This window comes from Crocodylus siamensis, chromosome 6 (genome assembly GCF_052110815.1).
Source record: "Crocodylus siamensis isolate JL-2025a chromosome 6, ASM5211081v1, whole genome shotgun sequence".
NCBI classification, from domain to species: Eukaryota; Metazoa; Chordata; order Crocodylia; family Crocodylidae; genus Crocodylus; species Crocodylus siamensis.
This window is the reverse complement of record NC_143400.1, coordinates 15590064-15605996: the sequence shown is the minus strand read 5'-3', so window position 1 is coordinate 15605996 and position 15933 is coordinate 15590064. Positions and strand designations below refer to the sequence as shown.

At 49.4% G+C, this 15933-nt stretch overlaps 1 protein-coding gene across 4 annotated transcripts in view; it reads left to right on the top strand.

The window, feature by feature from the left end:
• Nucleotides 1-15933, top strand: part of SNX27 (sorting nexin 27) — a 54064-nt gene that overhangs the window by 13187 nt on the left and 24944 nt on the right. For all 4 annotated transcript variants that reach the window (XM_090051197.1, XM_090051195.1, XM_090051196.1 and 1 more), the window contains exons 2-6: nt 1099-1330; nt 7232-7424; nt 8711-8775; nt 11564-11668; nt 13611-13689. In XM_090051197.1, coding sequence (XP_089907323.1) covers nt 1099-1330; nt 7232-7424; nt 8711-8775; nt 11564-11668; nt 13611-13689 — 674 coding nt within the window. The remainder of the gene's footprint in view (nt 1-1098; nt 1331-7231; nt 7425-8710; nt 8776-11563; nt 11669-13610; nt 13690-15933) is intronic.

The window sequence follows — 15933 nt, the reverse complement described above, 5'->3', positions numbered from 1 at the left end:
GCTGAAAGACATGGGTCTAGCTACAGAGATACCTGGGGGACGTTTCCTGGTGTGCGCTGTGCAGAGGGGAATCATAACTCACATGTTCATGCCAAAATGAGCAATGGTTTCAAGATGCAGCAAGGGAAGTTGAGGTTAGATACTAGAAAAATCTTTCTAATGAGGGAAGTAAAGCACTGGAACAGGCTACCCAGAGGCATGGTGGACTCTCAGCTGTAGGGGACTTTTAAGACACAGCTAGACAAAGCCTTGGCTGAGTTGTAGTTGGGGCTGGTCCTGCTTTGAGGAGGGGGTTGGACTAGATCCTGAGGTCCCTTCCAACCCTAATTTCCTATGCTGATAATGGCTTTGCCTTATCTAGGGAATTGTTTGGGTGCCACATAGGTTCAGGAGATGTTCTTTTCCCTGTTGGAGGTAGGGGGCACTAGCCATTGAATGTGTTCTTTCTTCATTCAGGCCTTTGTTACTTTACCGTGAATGGAAGCACCTCATTTTACCAGGGAGTCTGCTGGGAGCTTGAAAAAGTTGTTTCCCATTCATAAAAACTTTCTTTGAAAATTTAAAAAGGAGCATGTTTGGGTTAAAGAAGCCTTTGCTATATTGTTCTTCTACCAATTTCCAAAACCTCCCATAAAAGCAAATGGGCTTTTCTGTTACCATCAGTGAGTCCTGTGGCTTTTCGTATTTTGTTCAGGATGGGGGGTGAAACTAGCCTGGTCAGTCCTGTTCTGCTTTGTTCTCTGCCATTCACACATGATGGGCTGATGCTTGGGTTCTCAGGGCTGCCAGGACAGGCTTAGATTGCAAACCCTTTTTTTTTGTTAAGATAAAAGCAAAACCATTTCCATTCCCCAGGGGGGTTCTTTATCCTCCTTTTACTTTTGTGTGAAGATATAACTAGATATTGGGTCATTTGCAGGCGGTTGTAAACCACTGAAAGGAGAATGTCTATAAAACTGCCTGGCACAACAGAGTTCTGTGTTAGCAGCTTTGTAAAGGGAGCAGATAGTGAGCAATTTTGACCTAATAGTGGCTGGTTCGGGGCCCCCGAGACAGGTCTGCCTTGCTTATGGTCTTTTCTTGTTTTTCCCTTTCTAGGAATGGCGTGAATGTAGAAGGGGCAACACACAAGCAGGTGGTGGACCTGATCCGGGCAGGGGAGAAGGAACTAATCCTGACAGTACTGTCTGTGCCCCCGCACGAGGCGGATAACCTCGACCCCAGCGATGACTCCCTGGGGCAGTCTTTCTACGACTACACTGAGAAGCAGGCGGTGCCCATCTCCATCCCCACCTACAAGCACGTGGAGCAGAACGGCGAAAAATTTGTGGTGAGTATCGGCTGGGTTTCATCTCTCAGAATCTGCAGTCAGGTGGTTTTGCTGCCAGTCAGATCCCAAGCTAGGTTGCGGGGCCTGGTTTGTGACCTGACCCCTGGCCTTGCACAGTCTTCTGCATCCAACTGTCAGGTCAAGGCACAAAGGACTGTGGCCCATATGATGGGAACAGCAGGTGCGGCAGTAGAGGAAACTCCCCCATGGAGTTGCTCACTCCGCAGCAAGTTATCAGCATCCCTCCAGTTCTTACCTGTGAGCAGCTCTGAGCAATGAGTCCCTCATGGCAACCGTGGCCTGTCAGTGGCAGCTGCTACGCTGTGCGTGCTGTACCTCTGCATCCTTGTTGATAACAGGTGCCTAGGACTTAAGTGTTCAGATGTCTTTGACAGCTCACATAAGAGTATTCTCCCATGCCCCTCCAGTCAAGGATGCTTTCTGTACAGCTGGGTGAAACTTGTGGCCTGAGTCATTTTCACTCATTAGTCTTGCTTGGCAGCCCAGTCCTGCTCTGGTGCTGAGAGTTGAGGGGGTAAAGGATTCACAAAGATATCGGCTTCTCACAGGCTGAGCACATACAATCTTGGTGTACTGTGGTGAGAGCTGTGCATGCTCATAGCATTTCTGAGAACAAGGCTGTGAGCATGTCACTTTTCCCATGTGTCCCCAAGTCAGGTCAGTTGTAAAATTCCAGGCTCCTCCAGGCCGCATCGTACCTCTGTGCTCCCCTATGCACTTGAGGAGGCTGGGACTTGCTTTTTCCGAGAACGTGGTCTCTCTGGCGACTCCTGAAGCAGAAGCTTTTTTGGCAGCTGCCTCTAGAGAAAGTCCAGAGAAGGATGATGGGTGATGGGTAGCATGGAGGGGCTTCAGTATGAGGAGAGACCATGGAGGCCAGGTGTGTTCAGTTTGAAAAAGAGACACTTGAGGGGGGACAGGGAAAGGGCTTACAAAATACTAAATAGCAAAGAGAAAGTCAACAGGGATTTAGTATTGGCGATCTCTCTCTTCATACAAGAATGAGAGGTCACAACACGAAACTGTCAGGCAGTAATTTTAAAACTAGTGCAAGGAAGTTCTTTTTCACCCAGTGTATAATTAAAGTTTGGGACTAGTTGCCACCAAATGTGGTGGAAGCTGGGAGTTTAGCCAGATTCACCAAGGAATCTGACATTCTTGGAAGAAAGGGGCCTCAGTAGCTATTGAGCCATGGGAGTGAAGGGCACAGCCTCTGAATCAGAACTTCCTAGATCTTAAATGCTGGAGGCTGCAGGGGAGAGGGGAACAGTGAGGAAAACCCACAGTCAGACCCAGGTCACTCTCCCTTTCAGCATCGCTCTTTGCCATGGTGTGACCCAGGAAATTGGGCAAGATGGATCTACAGTTTGACTCGGGCAATGGCAGCTCTTATGTTCTTGTGCAGCCTGGCTCTGGCTTATCTTCAGTGGTGACACTTTGGGGGTGCATGTGCACCCCCTGAGAGCACTGGTGCACCCCCTGACAGGCTCTGCTCCCTGCTTAAGGGACTGGTTGCTGACTGGTCGCTTGAGGAGGGTGGGGGGACATGTGCACCCCCCTGCCCAACTAAGGTGGCACCAGTCATCCATGCTTATCTCATATGTCTTGCTGCAGCTTAGGGTGAAACCTGCTGTTTTGCATCTTTCCCGTCCTATTCGCCTCCTAGCAGGGATGCAGAAGTGGTGGGGGGGAACCCCACTGAAGTATGGATGATAGGGACCCACTCACTTTTCTTTTTGCGTACACAAAATAAGCGTGATTGTTCCAGGTCACTGAGCAAATTCCAACAGTGTCTTGGTCGCAGTTTAACGTTGCTAATCGTTGGGTTCTTGGGTTGAATCAGTCGGGAAGCCCATTACTCGCAATTCCCTGCTGCGATTATATGGAGTTTCCCTTTGCAGCCAGGCTATATGCTTCAATCTGATTTGTCTTGGTGGCATTTACTGAGGTTAAAACAGTGAAGTGCTGTTGCCTGGGAAAGGAGATTGAGGTGACTTACTCCAGGTGGGTGGAGCAGGGAGAGCTTGGGTACAGGGGGTGGGGAATCTCTTAAAGGGCACTTGTAGTCAGGGCAGTGCTGTGGAAAAGCAGCCCCCACCCCCTCATCAGTCAGCCCCCTTTGTCTGTCGAGTCTTGTCTTTAGGTATGGCCAATGCCCTTAAGCTCCCACCTTACTAACTTTGGCTGCATCAGTCCTTGCCCTTAGCTGCTCCAGCTCTGGGGCCCTCTCATCTTTTATTAGTGCACCTCATTTCTTTCTTGCTGCAGTCCTGGAGCTCCCCTACAGGCTTTATCCATATACCCCCTCCCCTACAAGTTCAAGTTACCCTGGCCAGGGCCTCTGGGTCCTCTGTGAACTCTGCTGATGGTCTTCAGCCTTGGCCTGCAACATCACCTATTCCCATCCCAGGCTTTTGAATGGGCCACCTCCAGATTGCTGCTGAATTACAGCAGTTACTCTGGTGCTTCCATGGTGGGCTGAGACTAAACCCATTCCTGCTTCTCAGCTGCAGCTTTAGCGGTACTAAGAACAACAGTTTGGAGCTCGGGCAGTCTGTGTCTGACACTCTTGCTTGCGTTTGTTGGAATGTGAAATGAGGGATCTCTAAGGGGTAGCATAATGACTGGGAAGCAGCAGGGAGAAGGATCTGAAAAAGCAAGTTAGCAGCAAGAACTGCATCCCCTTAGTCTCCCAAGTTCCCACAGAGTTTCGGGCATGTTTGTGATATAATGTATCTTGGCTTCACCTAGGCCATTTTGTTTGACTGCTGTGGTTATGTTCCCTGAATTCCTCCTGTTGGAAGCTTAGTATGTGCCCTCTTCTCCATCCCTCTAGCACCGTCAGCCTTTGCAGGGGTTTGCATCTCTGAGTACCCAGCCCTTTAGATCTGAACCGCCAGAGAAGAATCAATGATTAATCTTAAAGCAAAGGCGAGGGAATTCCAGCTGGCTTTGGGTTTCAGTAAGTACCTGTTAGAGACAGAAGCCAACCACAAGTGTGATATTCTTCCCCTCTCAAATAGCCACTTATTGTCAAGAGTTCAGTATGTAAAAATACAAGTGCCCTACTGGGTCAGACCAATGGTCTGTCTAGCTTGCTATCCTGTCTCTGGCAGTGGCAGAGGTGAATGCTGTAGAGAAGTGGAAGCCAGCATTTGTGACAGGCGTTTCACATATTAGCCCTGCACCCTCTCCAAGTGCCACTCTGATCCTCCTTGACTTTTGCTATCATTGGTGTCGAGATGCCAGAGGAAACAGCTCTCACTGTTCTGTTTTATAGGGAGGGTCAGTTGTGGCCCTGGTCTGGTCGTGGACAAGGGCATACAGGGGTTCTTCTGCAGGGGAAGGAGGATTTTCAAGGCTGGGTTAGGCCAGTTTGGGATTGACTTGCTGGACTGAAAGGTGAGCATTCACCAGTGCAGCCCTCTCCTACGCAGCCTGGCCACAGCTTGGAGATCAAGGAACTGACACCTGCTGAAGTAGCTCCTGGTTTGTCATTTCTTCCCCCCTTGCAGCATACAGAAAGGAAATGTTTTCCCATAGAGAACGTGATCCAGAGTTACTATTCCAGAAGCAGGTGTGGGGTTGTATGTGATCCATTCAGGGCACTGTAAATGCTTACAGTCCTACAATTACCTGGGAGCACCCTCCGCCCTTTCTGTCCAGATGAGACTAAGCTCGATGTCTGCTCGAAGGACAAGGGCCAAGATTAACGAACAGTTTAAAAAAGAATCTCGCAGCAGCTGGAGGTGCCTGCCGGAGGGCTGGGAATCCGTCTGGAATGAAATGCAACCTCGTGTTGCAGCTGCCTGGTTCTTTCCTGCTCCTGACTGGACCCAAGGTAGCAGTTGCTGCATTGTTCACTTCGTGTTCCCCTGCCTCTGCCAGAGTCCTCCAACATCATGTCGTGCCCTGCCAGAAGGACTGAATACATGCTCCAATTTTTTTTTTTAAGGAAGGGTTTTGCTTTGAAAAAGCACCCCCTTTTTGGAGGTGATTGCTCAGGTATCTAGTGCTGAGGCCTGATTGGGATTGTCAGTGCCCCCCTATTTCAGCTGCTGACCGTGGTAGCAAGTTAGGCTTAGTGTTAGCATCCCAAGAGCTGTGGAAGGCTCCCTGTGTGTAGTCCCCCTGCCTTTGAAGTCCTTTGCTTCTGTCACCCACCAGCCCTTCCAGTACTGGAAGTGCAAACGAGGTCTAACCCCAGAGAGATGGCAGATGTTGTATAAATTTCTCTTGCTCAGCAGCAAAGCAGCTGCTCCTTTAAAGAAAAGATGTGCTGGAGAGAGGCAATGCCCATGTTTGGTGCTGTTTTATTACCAGAGACACATGAACAGTATGTAGATCTTTGCCAAGCTGATAAGAGCTTCAGTAAGTGGCAAGGGGGGACTGAAAGTGATTGACTTCAAGATTGGGGTATTGACTGACTGATTGCTGAACAGGGAAGTCCTTATCTGCTGTGCTTTGAATTGCTTGAAGGTACCCTGAGTAACACCCCACCCCCACCTCCTTGTCTCCCTGCCCTGGCAGTCGGAGCTGCAAGCAGCTCTCACCAGGCAAGTCCTTGATTTATAACCTCTCTCTGTGCCATGGAGGAATGTTTAGTCTGGTTTATCCAAAGTCCTGTGCATTCTGGAGCTCAGCTTTGCAGGTAGGCCTTGGCTTTCCTTGGGCTGATGCTGAATCCTGTAGCAAACTGGAGGTTTGCCCCTAGCTTCATGTTTGTTTAGTGCAGGTGGCATGTTTATGGGCTATGGAAGCAATTGGTTGCTTTGATGGTAAATTCACGCTGCCTTCAAACTTCCCTTGAACCCTCCTGCTCCCACCCTTTGCTGTCCTAAGAACATAAGCGGAGCCGTACTGGGTCAGACCAATGGTCCAGTACCCTGTCTCTGACAGTGGCAGGAGTGGATGCTTTAGAGGAAAAGCACTGAACCAGGTTACAGCAAGAGTACCATCTCCTCTGGCATTTACCCTCATTGTTTCAGAGTGCCACCCCTAACTGTTCTGTTTATAAGCTGTTAATAGAGCTATCATCCATGAATTGGTCTGGTTCCTTTCTGAACCTGGCTACACCGTCTGCCTCTCCAACCTCCTGTGACGATGAGTTCCATGAGTTGACTACTCGCTGCTTAAGAAAAGTCTTGTTAGTATTAAACCTGTCTCCTCATTTTAGCAGGTGCCCCCTAGTTCTAGTGTACTGGCACTCAGTGAATAACAGTTCCCTATTCACTTTGTCCACACCCTTCATGATTTTGTAGACCTCTAGCAATCCCTCCTGCCTTGCCAAACTGGAGAATCCAAGTCTTTATCAAAGTGGGCAGGGTGGATGATGCATCTTGGGATGTTTGGCTGAAGAGGGATGCATTTTCTTTTTGCTGTGTAGCTGGCCAGTACCATGACAAGGAAGTTTGGTGCCCAGGACAAAGCCCAAAACGGCAGCCTGCCCTCGCCCTCTGCACAGATCCGGGGAGCACACGCTTCTCCCTGTGCTTGCCCACGACTCTGTCTTGTGTCCTGCCCTGGCTGGGCAGCGCTTGTTGGCTTCCCTTCACTTCGGCACCCAGGGTGGTTGCCCCGCTTGCCCCCCACTTGCTACAACTGGCTGAGGCTGCTGGAAGGTTTCCTGAAATCGGGTGTCTCACAGTCCCACTCTGGGCTCTGATGTGCTGAATAATGATGCAATGGGTGGCAAGTTAACAACCTCCATTGCTGGCCCCTTTTAAATTCATTGGCAAGCTTTGCACCAGCGAGGTGGCTGAAGCAGTTGAGATCTAAGTGCGTTTGGAGCTGGCTGCAGGCTCAGTATGCCTGTGGTTCTTCGTGGGGATTAGATTTTATTGCACTCACCGGACTTCCCTCTTTTTTTGTCCCCGCTAGGTGTACAATGTTTACATGGCAGGCAGACAGCTGTGCTCCAAGCGGTATCGGGAGTTTGCCATCCTGCATCAGAACCTGAAGCGGGAGTTTGCTAACTTTACCTTCCCACGCCTGCCAGGGAAATGGCCTTTCTCGTTATCAGAGCAGCAGCTGGATGCTAGGCGACGGGGGCTGGAGGAGTACCTGGAGAAAGGTAAGGGGCTGGTGGACTCTGGGCCCAGTGCTGCATTGAAACCACTGGCTTTCAAGTGTGTGGGAGCTCCTTCCTGAGGGTCGTTGCAAGCACAGCCTCCCCGGCTGGTGCTAAAACATGCACTGGCATTCACCTGCAAGAAAGAGAGAAGGAGGTGGGGCCTCGTTTGAAGCTGGGCTGGATTTTTATGACTCAAAAGCCACAGGAAAAAAGCAAACTTGCCTTGACTTAATGAGGTGTGGATTATTGGCTTGCAGAGCACTTAGAATAACAAAATGTATAATTAGTTTTTAATGCATGAAGGGCCTTTATTTATTGCATTGTATTAGTTGCCAGTGAGTGCAAAGATGCTATCTAGAGAGACCTAGGAGGTAAGAGGCTCGGTAATGCAGGGATGGTAGCACTTCACTTTCCTAAGGAAGGAAGAGCTTTGCAGTTCCTGAGCCTGGTTTCCTCTGTCCTTCCCTCTCAGCAGGGTTTTTTGTGGTTCAACTCTGGGGTCAGCTGTGCTTGGGGTTGTTTCTGGTGCTTGGGAATGGGGCCTGGATCCCTTTGCTTCTCTGAATGGAGTCTTCAATGAAAAATTCTGCTACGTGCATGCTGCTGAGGAGGACCAGGAAGGAGCTTCCCCACCCCTGTCAGGGGGCTTTACTGGAAGCAGTTGGGTGGTGGTGTTGGATGAAATGGCCTGGGTTGTGCTTGGAGACGTCTGCAAAAAGAATCTGCCTAGAATGGGTATGGCTGTTGCAAGCTCTGCCCTCCCCACACATAGCTTGTGTCAGCACAGCCTCCCATCACCCTCCTGGTCCCCCACCTCCCTGGCAACACTTGAAAGAATGAGGTAAGTTAGTTCTGCCCTAATGAGGGGATAGTTTTGGCCAAGGCTCTTGGCTGGTTTGACCCAGATCTGCAAACGGCACCAGTCTCTGCAAAATTGAAGTTTGGTGCATTTTCTTATGGTCAGAAGTATTTTGTCCCATTCCACTAAATGCTGGATGGCTCTTGCGCTGGCTTTCTGCCCTAAATACTGGTTTCACGTGGTAAGAATACCCAGGGAGCAGCTTTCCTAGCCCTCCACACGCTTTTTGCTGCCTCTCGTAAGGAGTATACCAGGAAATCTAACGCAACATAATAGGCACATTGCAAACACCTTTATAGGCTTGTTACACTCAAGCCTCCAACTAGCAACAGAGTTATTACCTCTTCCGCAACACCTTGGCTTCCATCCAAACTAGCCCCTGTTTCCAAGGGTGGCTTGCTAATGTTATTTTCTCTGTGTCCTGCAGTATGTTCGATACGAGTTATCGGTGAGAGCGACATCATGCAGGAGTTCTTGTCGGAGTCGGATGAGGTTGGTAAGCAGTAGCTACATCAAAGTGCTAATCCAATGCTGCTTTTCCTAGGGGTTCTTGTTATAACACTGTCTCCAAGCTGTCAGTCTCCATGAAGGAAGCAAACACTTAGTGTGACCATAGGAGCCAGATCATTGGTTGCTTAACCTGCTGTATTTTCTTGCACACAGCACTCCCCAATATATGATACACAGCTTATTTTGGAAAGGCAGAATGAAGGAAAAAACATCTTTGTAGCAAGTTACTCTATAGCAGCAGTGAGGGAGTCCACCCTGCCCTCTCTTCTGCTCCCTGTAGATAACTTTCACTTGTCCCCTAAGGGTCAAAAACCACTGTTACTGTATCTCCTTGCTTACAATCCACACTATGATTTCCAGAAGCTGGTTTTCTGGATGGGGGAAGTGTGTTATGTGCAAGAAAATACAGTATGCTGCCCAGTTCAGTAGAAGGTTTATGACCAAAGAATGAACTTGCATCAGAGACTTTAGAATAGCTTGATCCTCATTTGGCTATTGGAGAGACCATTTCTCCATTGCTGCCATCCTTGACAGCCTCCTCATCAGTCTTCTGAGTTCAGATCTCCACAAACATGCTCAATCGTGGGCCTTGCCTTTTGGACGCCAGCTTCCTGGCAAGTTGTAAAGCTCAGCATTTGTTGCAGGCAGTTAGTACAAACATTTCAGACTGTTGGCTTCAGCGTTGCCTGTGACTGTGCAAGTGGCTTTGTGTTTGTGAGCTTTTGGTGTTTTGCAGCACGCTCTGCTCTTTAGTGGTTACAGTAATAGGTCCTATATAAACATGACTATTTTCTCTCAGCATGGTTTCCTTCTGACTGCAAGACAGCAATTGCAGACAGCTGTTTGCCCACTGCCTGTTGCTTTCCCTTTCCAGACTCCTCGTCTGCATCTAGAAGCTTTCCTTTATCCCTGATAAATGAGCTGGTGGAGGTGAATGAAAAATCCTACCTGCTCATGACCCAGTGTGGTTCCATCTACTTCCTATACCGCAACAGCTGACTTGCTGCCTTCCTTTTTTCCGAGTTCTTGTTTCTGTTGCTGCCTGAAATCAGTTCAGGCTGCAAAGGGGTTGGTTTTGAACTGGTTCCTACCCAGGAAAATCACAAAGAAAAAGTGACTTCTCTTAACTTGGCAAAATCTTGAGGGTTTCTCAAAGCCGCGCTCAAAGTGTTTGACTGTTCTGTTCTGCGGCTTTAAGCAGGGGAGCCGGGTCAGATTAGTAATGCCTTCAGGATCCAAATTTCCTCTTGCTTACACCTCTGCTGCCCTACTTAAAATAATATGTCATGGTTGGAGTGGGAAAACGGGTGGTGGGGGGACCTGTCACTTAGGTAAGAGTTTGCTTTGCAGAGTCCTTTGAGTGGTGAAGGTGCCAGCCTGGCTTTTTGAGTGATCTCTGTTCATTCCCTTATTCCTTCACTGACTTCTGTACGTGCCCTTGAGTAATTTCTTATCTCTGGGCCTTAATTTTTGTGCAACAGGAATACTGGTACTGCCTTCCTGCACAGCGGGTGGGTGTATAAGCACCTTGCTGCCTATTGGGTGCTGATGTTGTTATTATAGAAAAGTTGGGCTGACAGGGCCCTCTGGAGGTTATCTAGTTTAGCCCCCAGATTGAAGCAGGATCAGCCCTGTCCAAACCATCCCAGACAAGTCTTTGTCTAAATTATTCCTAAAACTACACAATCAACCTTACTGTGCAAGGCATCACACCCTAACCTGCCAGAGGTAAGGCAGGGGACAATAGCATTCAGTGTCCTGTTGTGGGGGTGTAAAATGCCCCTAAGAGATCCAAGACGGAGACTTTGCCCCCCACTGCAAAAGGAGGCAAAACCTTTCACATTCCGTATGCCTGACCTTTGGGGTAAAATCCTCTCCTGTCCCCCAGTGTAGTGCAAGACCCTCTAACCAAGAACTTCCAGGCTTGAGTTCAGGCAGGAGCAATGACACACCCCCATCAAAGCTGGGGATTTTGGCTACAGCCAACACCCAGTGCTTCTGAAGGTGGCAAAACTTCCTCTCTGACACCTGTAGCAAGAGAAAGGGGAAAAAAACTCATTCCTGGCCCCATGTGCCAACCAGCAGATGATAGCAATGTGTCCCAGATAAGGCAACAAGTCTCTGATGTGGAACAGCTATTAGAAAAATGCACCTTCCTGCTAATTCTGCACACTTGGTTTGAAGAAGTGGAGTGTACATGTGTAGAACCATTTCCAGGGTAGAATATCTCTGTAAGGTCGCTCCTTCTTAGGACTGTCCCCCTGACTCATGCAGGTAGTAGTGGATTCAGGAATGGGGCAAGGTGGATATGGGCTCAGCCCCCTTTGGCTGTTCCCTAGTTGCGTAAGGAGCTCTGAGCTTACTGCGTGGTCAGTACGGGATCCAGCTTGAGCTGCCATGAGCAGTGAGCTTTTCAAACGATCCAGGCAGGCTCTGGCCAGACCTACCATTTTCCCATGGCCCTGGAACCCGGGGGATGAATGCATCTGCTCTTCATTCTCCCCCTCCCAACGGAATTCAGTGGCAGGGGAGAGGATGGGACAAGCTTACCCTGCTGGGTGCTGGAATCATGTGAAAGTGATGGCTCCAGCCAGACCCCACACTAAGAGCTCACATGTGCAACACAGCCATAGAGGGGTGTAGCCACGCGCCCCTTGAATCCGCCCCAGGTCCCACTCACAGCTGTGAGATCCCAGCTGACTGCCTCCTTGCTATGCTGACCTGCATGGTTTTTTTTGTTTTTGTTTTTTTTTTTAATTCCTCTCCCCAGAATTACAATGGCGTATCAGACGTGGAGCTCCGAGTAGCACTACCAGACATCACCACAGTGACAGTTAGGGTCAAAAAGAACAGCACCACGGACCAGGTGTATCAGGTAAGGCACTGAGGTGTGAGCCCTGTCAATCCTCTCCCCTACTCCAGGCACGTCATGGAGAGGTGGGCATTCTCTCCCTGTTCATTGAGGTGGGTGGGAACCTCTCCACAGTAACGCAGCGACCAACCTCACATCTTGCTGAAACGGCACTTTCCTTGGCAGCCTCTGCTGCAAGGGCAGAGTCATCTCTGAATTAATTTCCACTGATATGATCTTCAAGCTGGAGGATGGTTTCTCCAAACATCAGACAGTTTCTAGCTGAGGGCTGCAGTGTCTGCAGGGAAGGGACTGTGCAGACAATGAGCACTTTCAGACCCCCTGTAGCAGCTGTGCTGTGGCTGTCTGGCAGGGTAGAGGCTTTAGTCTTGGTGCCAGTTGCAAACAATTAGCATTATTTAGCTGACTGGTGGTCACACTGGTAGATTTAAGGCCTGGTTCATGGAGTTGTTAATCCCCCTGCCCAGTCCCATCAAAGCCATTTTTAACCTCTTGGACAATTGGGATCTCAATGGGCTTACTGGCTGAGCAGGTCTACTGGGTTGCAATCATAGTATCATAGAGAAATAGGGTTGGAAGGGATCTCCAGAGGTCATCTAGTCCAGTGCTTCTCAAGGTGGTGGTCTGCGGACCGGTGCCAATCCGTGAGCCACCGGTCGCCGGTCCGCAGCGAGTTGCCAGGAAAGGAAGAAATATTTTCAGACGCATAACATTGATATGTCATAGCACCACAGTTCATATGTTCCAACACTCCAGGTGATGTCACATTGTGCGAGGTGAGGAAAGAGAAACAGCTGGTCGCGCATTTGTGTAGTGCTGTTACATGCGGTTGCTGCCACTGGCTGAACCGGGCACCAGTTGCTGGCCTGCTGGAAAAAAAATTGCTGGTCCACCACATCAGATAGTTTGAGAAGCACTGATCTAGTCCACCCTCCTGCCTGAGGCAGGATCAACCCTGTCCAAACCATCTGTACAATCCATAATCTAAAATCTATATAAGCTTACCATCACCCTGACATAACACAGACATCACACCCAAACCTGCCACAGAGAAAGCAAGGGAACCACAGTGCCAGCATCCTCCTTCTATGAAATGTTATCAATATAAGCTCAAGGGGTCTCAGTTAGAGAGGGCCATGCCCCCTGCTACAGAGGAAGGCAACTTCCCCTGCCCCCTCAGTCCATACCAATCTGATTATGGGGGAAAATTTCCTCCTGACTTCAAATCTGGTGTCAGTCTGACACTGAGCAGCAGGGCAAGATATTCTAGGTAGGACAGCTAAACAGCTGTGGTCCCTGCAGGTGTATTGGCACAGCACAGTGAAAGTCCCCAGCCTGGGCTGTAGCCAACACCCAGTGCTTCTGAGAAAGGCAAGAGTTCAGTTCTGAAGTGGGGAGTGGACATAATTGATAGCAGCCAGCACGTAGAATGAGTGGGGAGCTTCAGAAGGAAACATTCACAAGCAGGTTATTGCAGCAAGGGGGACAGGGAAGGGGTTTTCATGAGAGCAGCACCTCAGGCGGTCTGATCTGCACAGGTAACACTTACTTACGGATCAGGCTCTTAATGCAGTTGGGGGACAGCCTATTGAATTGCGTGGCTCCTCCACTGAGGTTCCACTTCACTGCTGCCCTGTCAGCATACTAGGCTGAAGTGCTGTTGGTAAAGCTCCTTGGGGAGGAGTGCACATGCCTCGTATTAGGAACTGAAACTTGATGCATCAGGAGAAAAAATGACCTAATTGTTTGCAGCAGCAGTCTTTAAAATCTGGGGCAGTTTAGAGGCAGGGAAGTACAGAAGCTGGTTGCATATGGAACAGGACCCTGCAGGAATAGCATTCAGTTTTTTCATGGTGACTCATCCATGGGATCAGAGACTGGCCCCAGCTGAATGAACGCTGGCTCTGATGTTGCTGACTGGGTTTCTGGGTTGCTTGCATTTTAGGCTGTGGCTGCGAAGGTTGGAATGGACAGTATCACGGCCAACTACTTTGCCTTGTTCGAAGTGATCAATCACTCCTTTGGTAAGTCTCTTAATCCCCTTGCTGCTGACAGCCAACTAGGGAAATTGTGCAGTGGCCGCACCTGCTGGCACTCTTACTGAGATCTTATCGTCTCGCTCAGGATGTGAAGCCCCCTAGGGAAACTAGCCAAGCACAGGAAGCTGCTAATGAGGAGTCCTTCAAGTCTGATTGGGGTTTTTGCTTCTGGTAATGCTCAGCTTTGCTTTGCTTCTTAAGCCATTCAAGAAGATGGGCTTATGAAAAGCTAAGGCATGCCCTTAGACTGAAGGATTCCCATGTGCAGGGCACTGGAATACAGCTACCTCTGCAGTGGAGCAGCAGCAAACTGCATCTCATGTAGTCAGCAATGCCACAAAGCTTCCCTCAAGGGCACTGTGGCAGACTTGGGCTCCCATAGAAAGTAACACAGGATCTGTAATGATTGTTCATGACCGCCAGACCCTGACCGCCTCCTTAGAAGCTGAGTGGATGTCTTGGTTGACCTCAGTTGAAGGCTGAGATCCCTGATGGTTTCTGGTTTTAGACCATGGTACTGTGCCAGCCAGCCAGCGTACACTGTGTGCCACAGGCAAGCCCTCAGATCAGAGGCAGAAGCCTCTGTTTTACACCCAGGGTCACAGCGCATTTATGGAAGCAGAAGGAAGTCAGTCAGTCACTTTAAGTTCAGCGAGCAAGTAAATGCACTAGCTTTTCTCTGAGCCCAGCAGTTGTCCTGGTCCCCAGCCATGTGCCATGACTGGTGGGCTGACTTTCGTCCTAGTGGCTGTCGCTGTGCTGCTGATTGGGCAATATGGACAAATACCATATATTCTCAAGTGCAATACACCCCAGAATACAATACACATCTTGTTTTTGAAAGGCAGAATCAAGAAGCAAAAGAATCTTTCCTTGTAGTAAGTAACTGGAGTGGCTACAGAGAGGGGACGTAGTCTGCTCCTTGCTCCACTTGCTGTTCACAGGGTTACTTTTAGTTTTATTCAGCAGAAGGTAAAGCAGCAGAAACTGTTGCTACTGTATTTACTCACTTATAAGCGCACTACAGTTTCAAGCAGTAGTTTTTTGGGAGAGAGGGAGAAGGCACAGATGGTATGCAAGACAATATGGCATCTTGCAGCTGGTTTCTGCTTGCTTTTGCATTCCGAAGGGTTTGCAGTCAGGCTTTGACTCTGTGTAGTTGTTCATCTCTCTAGTATAGTTTCCTCATTGAATATGGCCATGGAGTTGATTGTTGCTTTCCCAGAGGTGCTGGGTGTCAAGGTGACAAGACGGGGTTGATGGGCATCACTGAATCCATGGTTGGAATTAGCTGCGCGTACTTTGGGAGAGGGCTGAAGGGTGTAGGCAGAGCTGTGTAGCAAGCTCAGATCTGGAGTAGCTGGCACCTGGGAGGTCAGGCTTGCAATGCTCTGGCAGAGTTTCCTGCAGGAAACTCGCCTTACTGGAGCCTGCTATTAATTCCTCATTTCTGTGGGTGCCACACTCCTCGAACTGCAGCAGAGAGGAAAGCACTATCGTTAACCTTTGGCTGGTGCACTGACAGCGCTCTCCTTGAATAACCCCTTCCTATTTGTATGCAGCCCGTTCAATTTCCCTGAAAGCTGCTGAGCTCCATGTGTGATGAACCAATGCTGCTACCTGAAAGTGGGGCAGAAAGGTTACTGGAGCGGGTCAGGCTCACTCACGCTGTTTTTTCTCCCTCACTGTTTAGCAAGGCAGTTTTCTGATGCAGCCAACTCACTGCAGGTGCTTTAGTGGGTGCCCTGCAGAGCTGAGCTTGGACAGCCTAAAGGCAGCTCCTTTGACTTTGCTGACCGCTGCAACAGGCTTTGTTCTGGTCCTGATGGCAGCCTGCCAGGGCAGCGTGTGAGAGACTCCTTTCACTGGGGAGCATTTTAGAGCTGCCCTCAAGAGTATGTATTAAAGTGTTTGTGTGCTGCTTGAAAAGGCTTAGACAATGGGCCGTAACAGTCATAGTGTTTTAGCTTCCGCTGTGTCCATCCCCATAGGTCAAAATGTTGTCCTCTCAAGTTTGAATGCTCAAAGATGCAGGATAAGTAGGGAGGCAGCGCTCTCTATGCTTAGTGACAAGTGAAATCAAGTCCCATCTGATGGAGATGGTCTTACTCTGCTGAGTTTAGATGGTTTCAGCTGAAGCCTGGCCTAATGGAGCTGCTTTTCTCTTGACATGCAACAGCTGGGAGCAGCCTTCCTCAGACAGCTGGCCAGGCATCTGGGTGGGTTCTG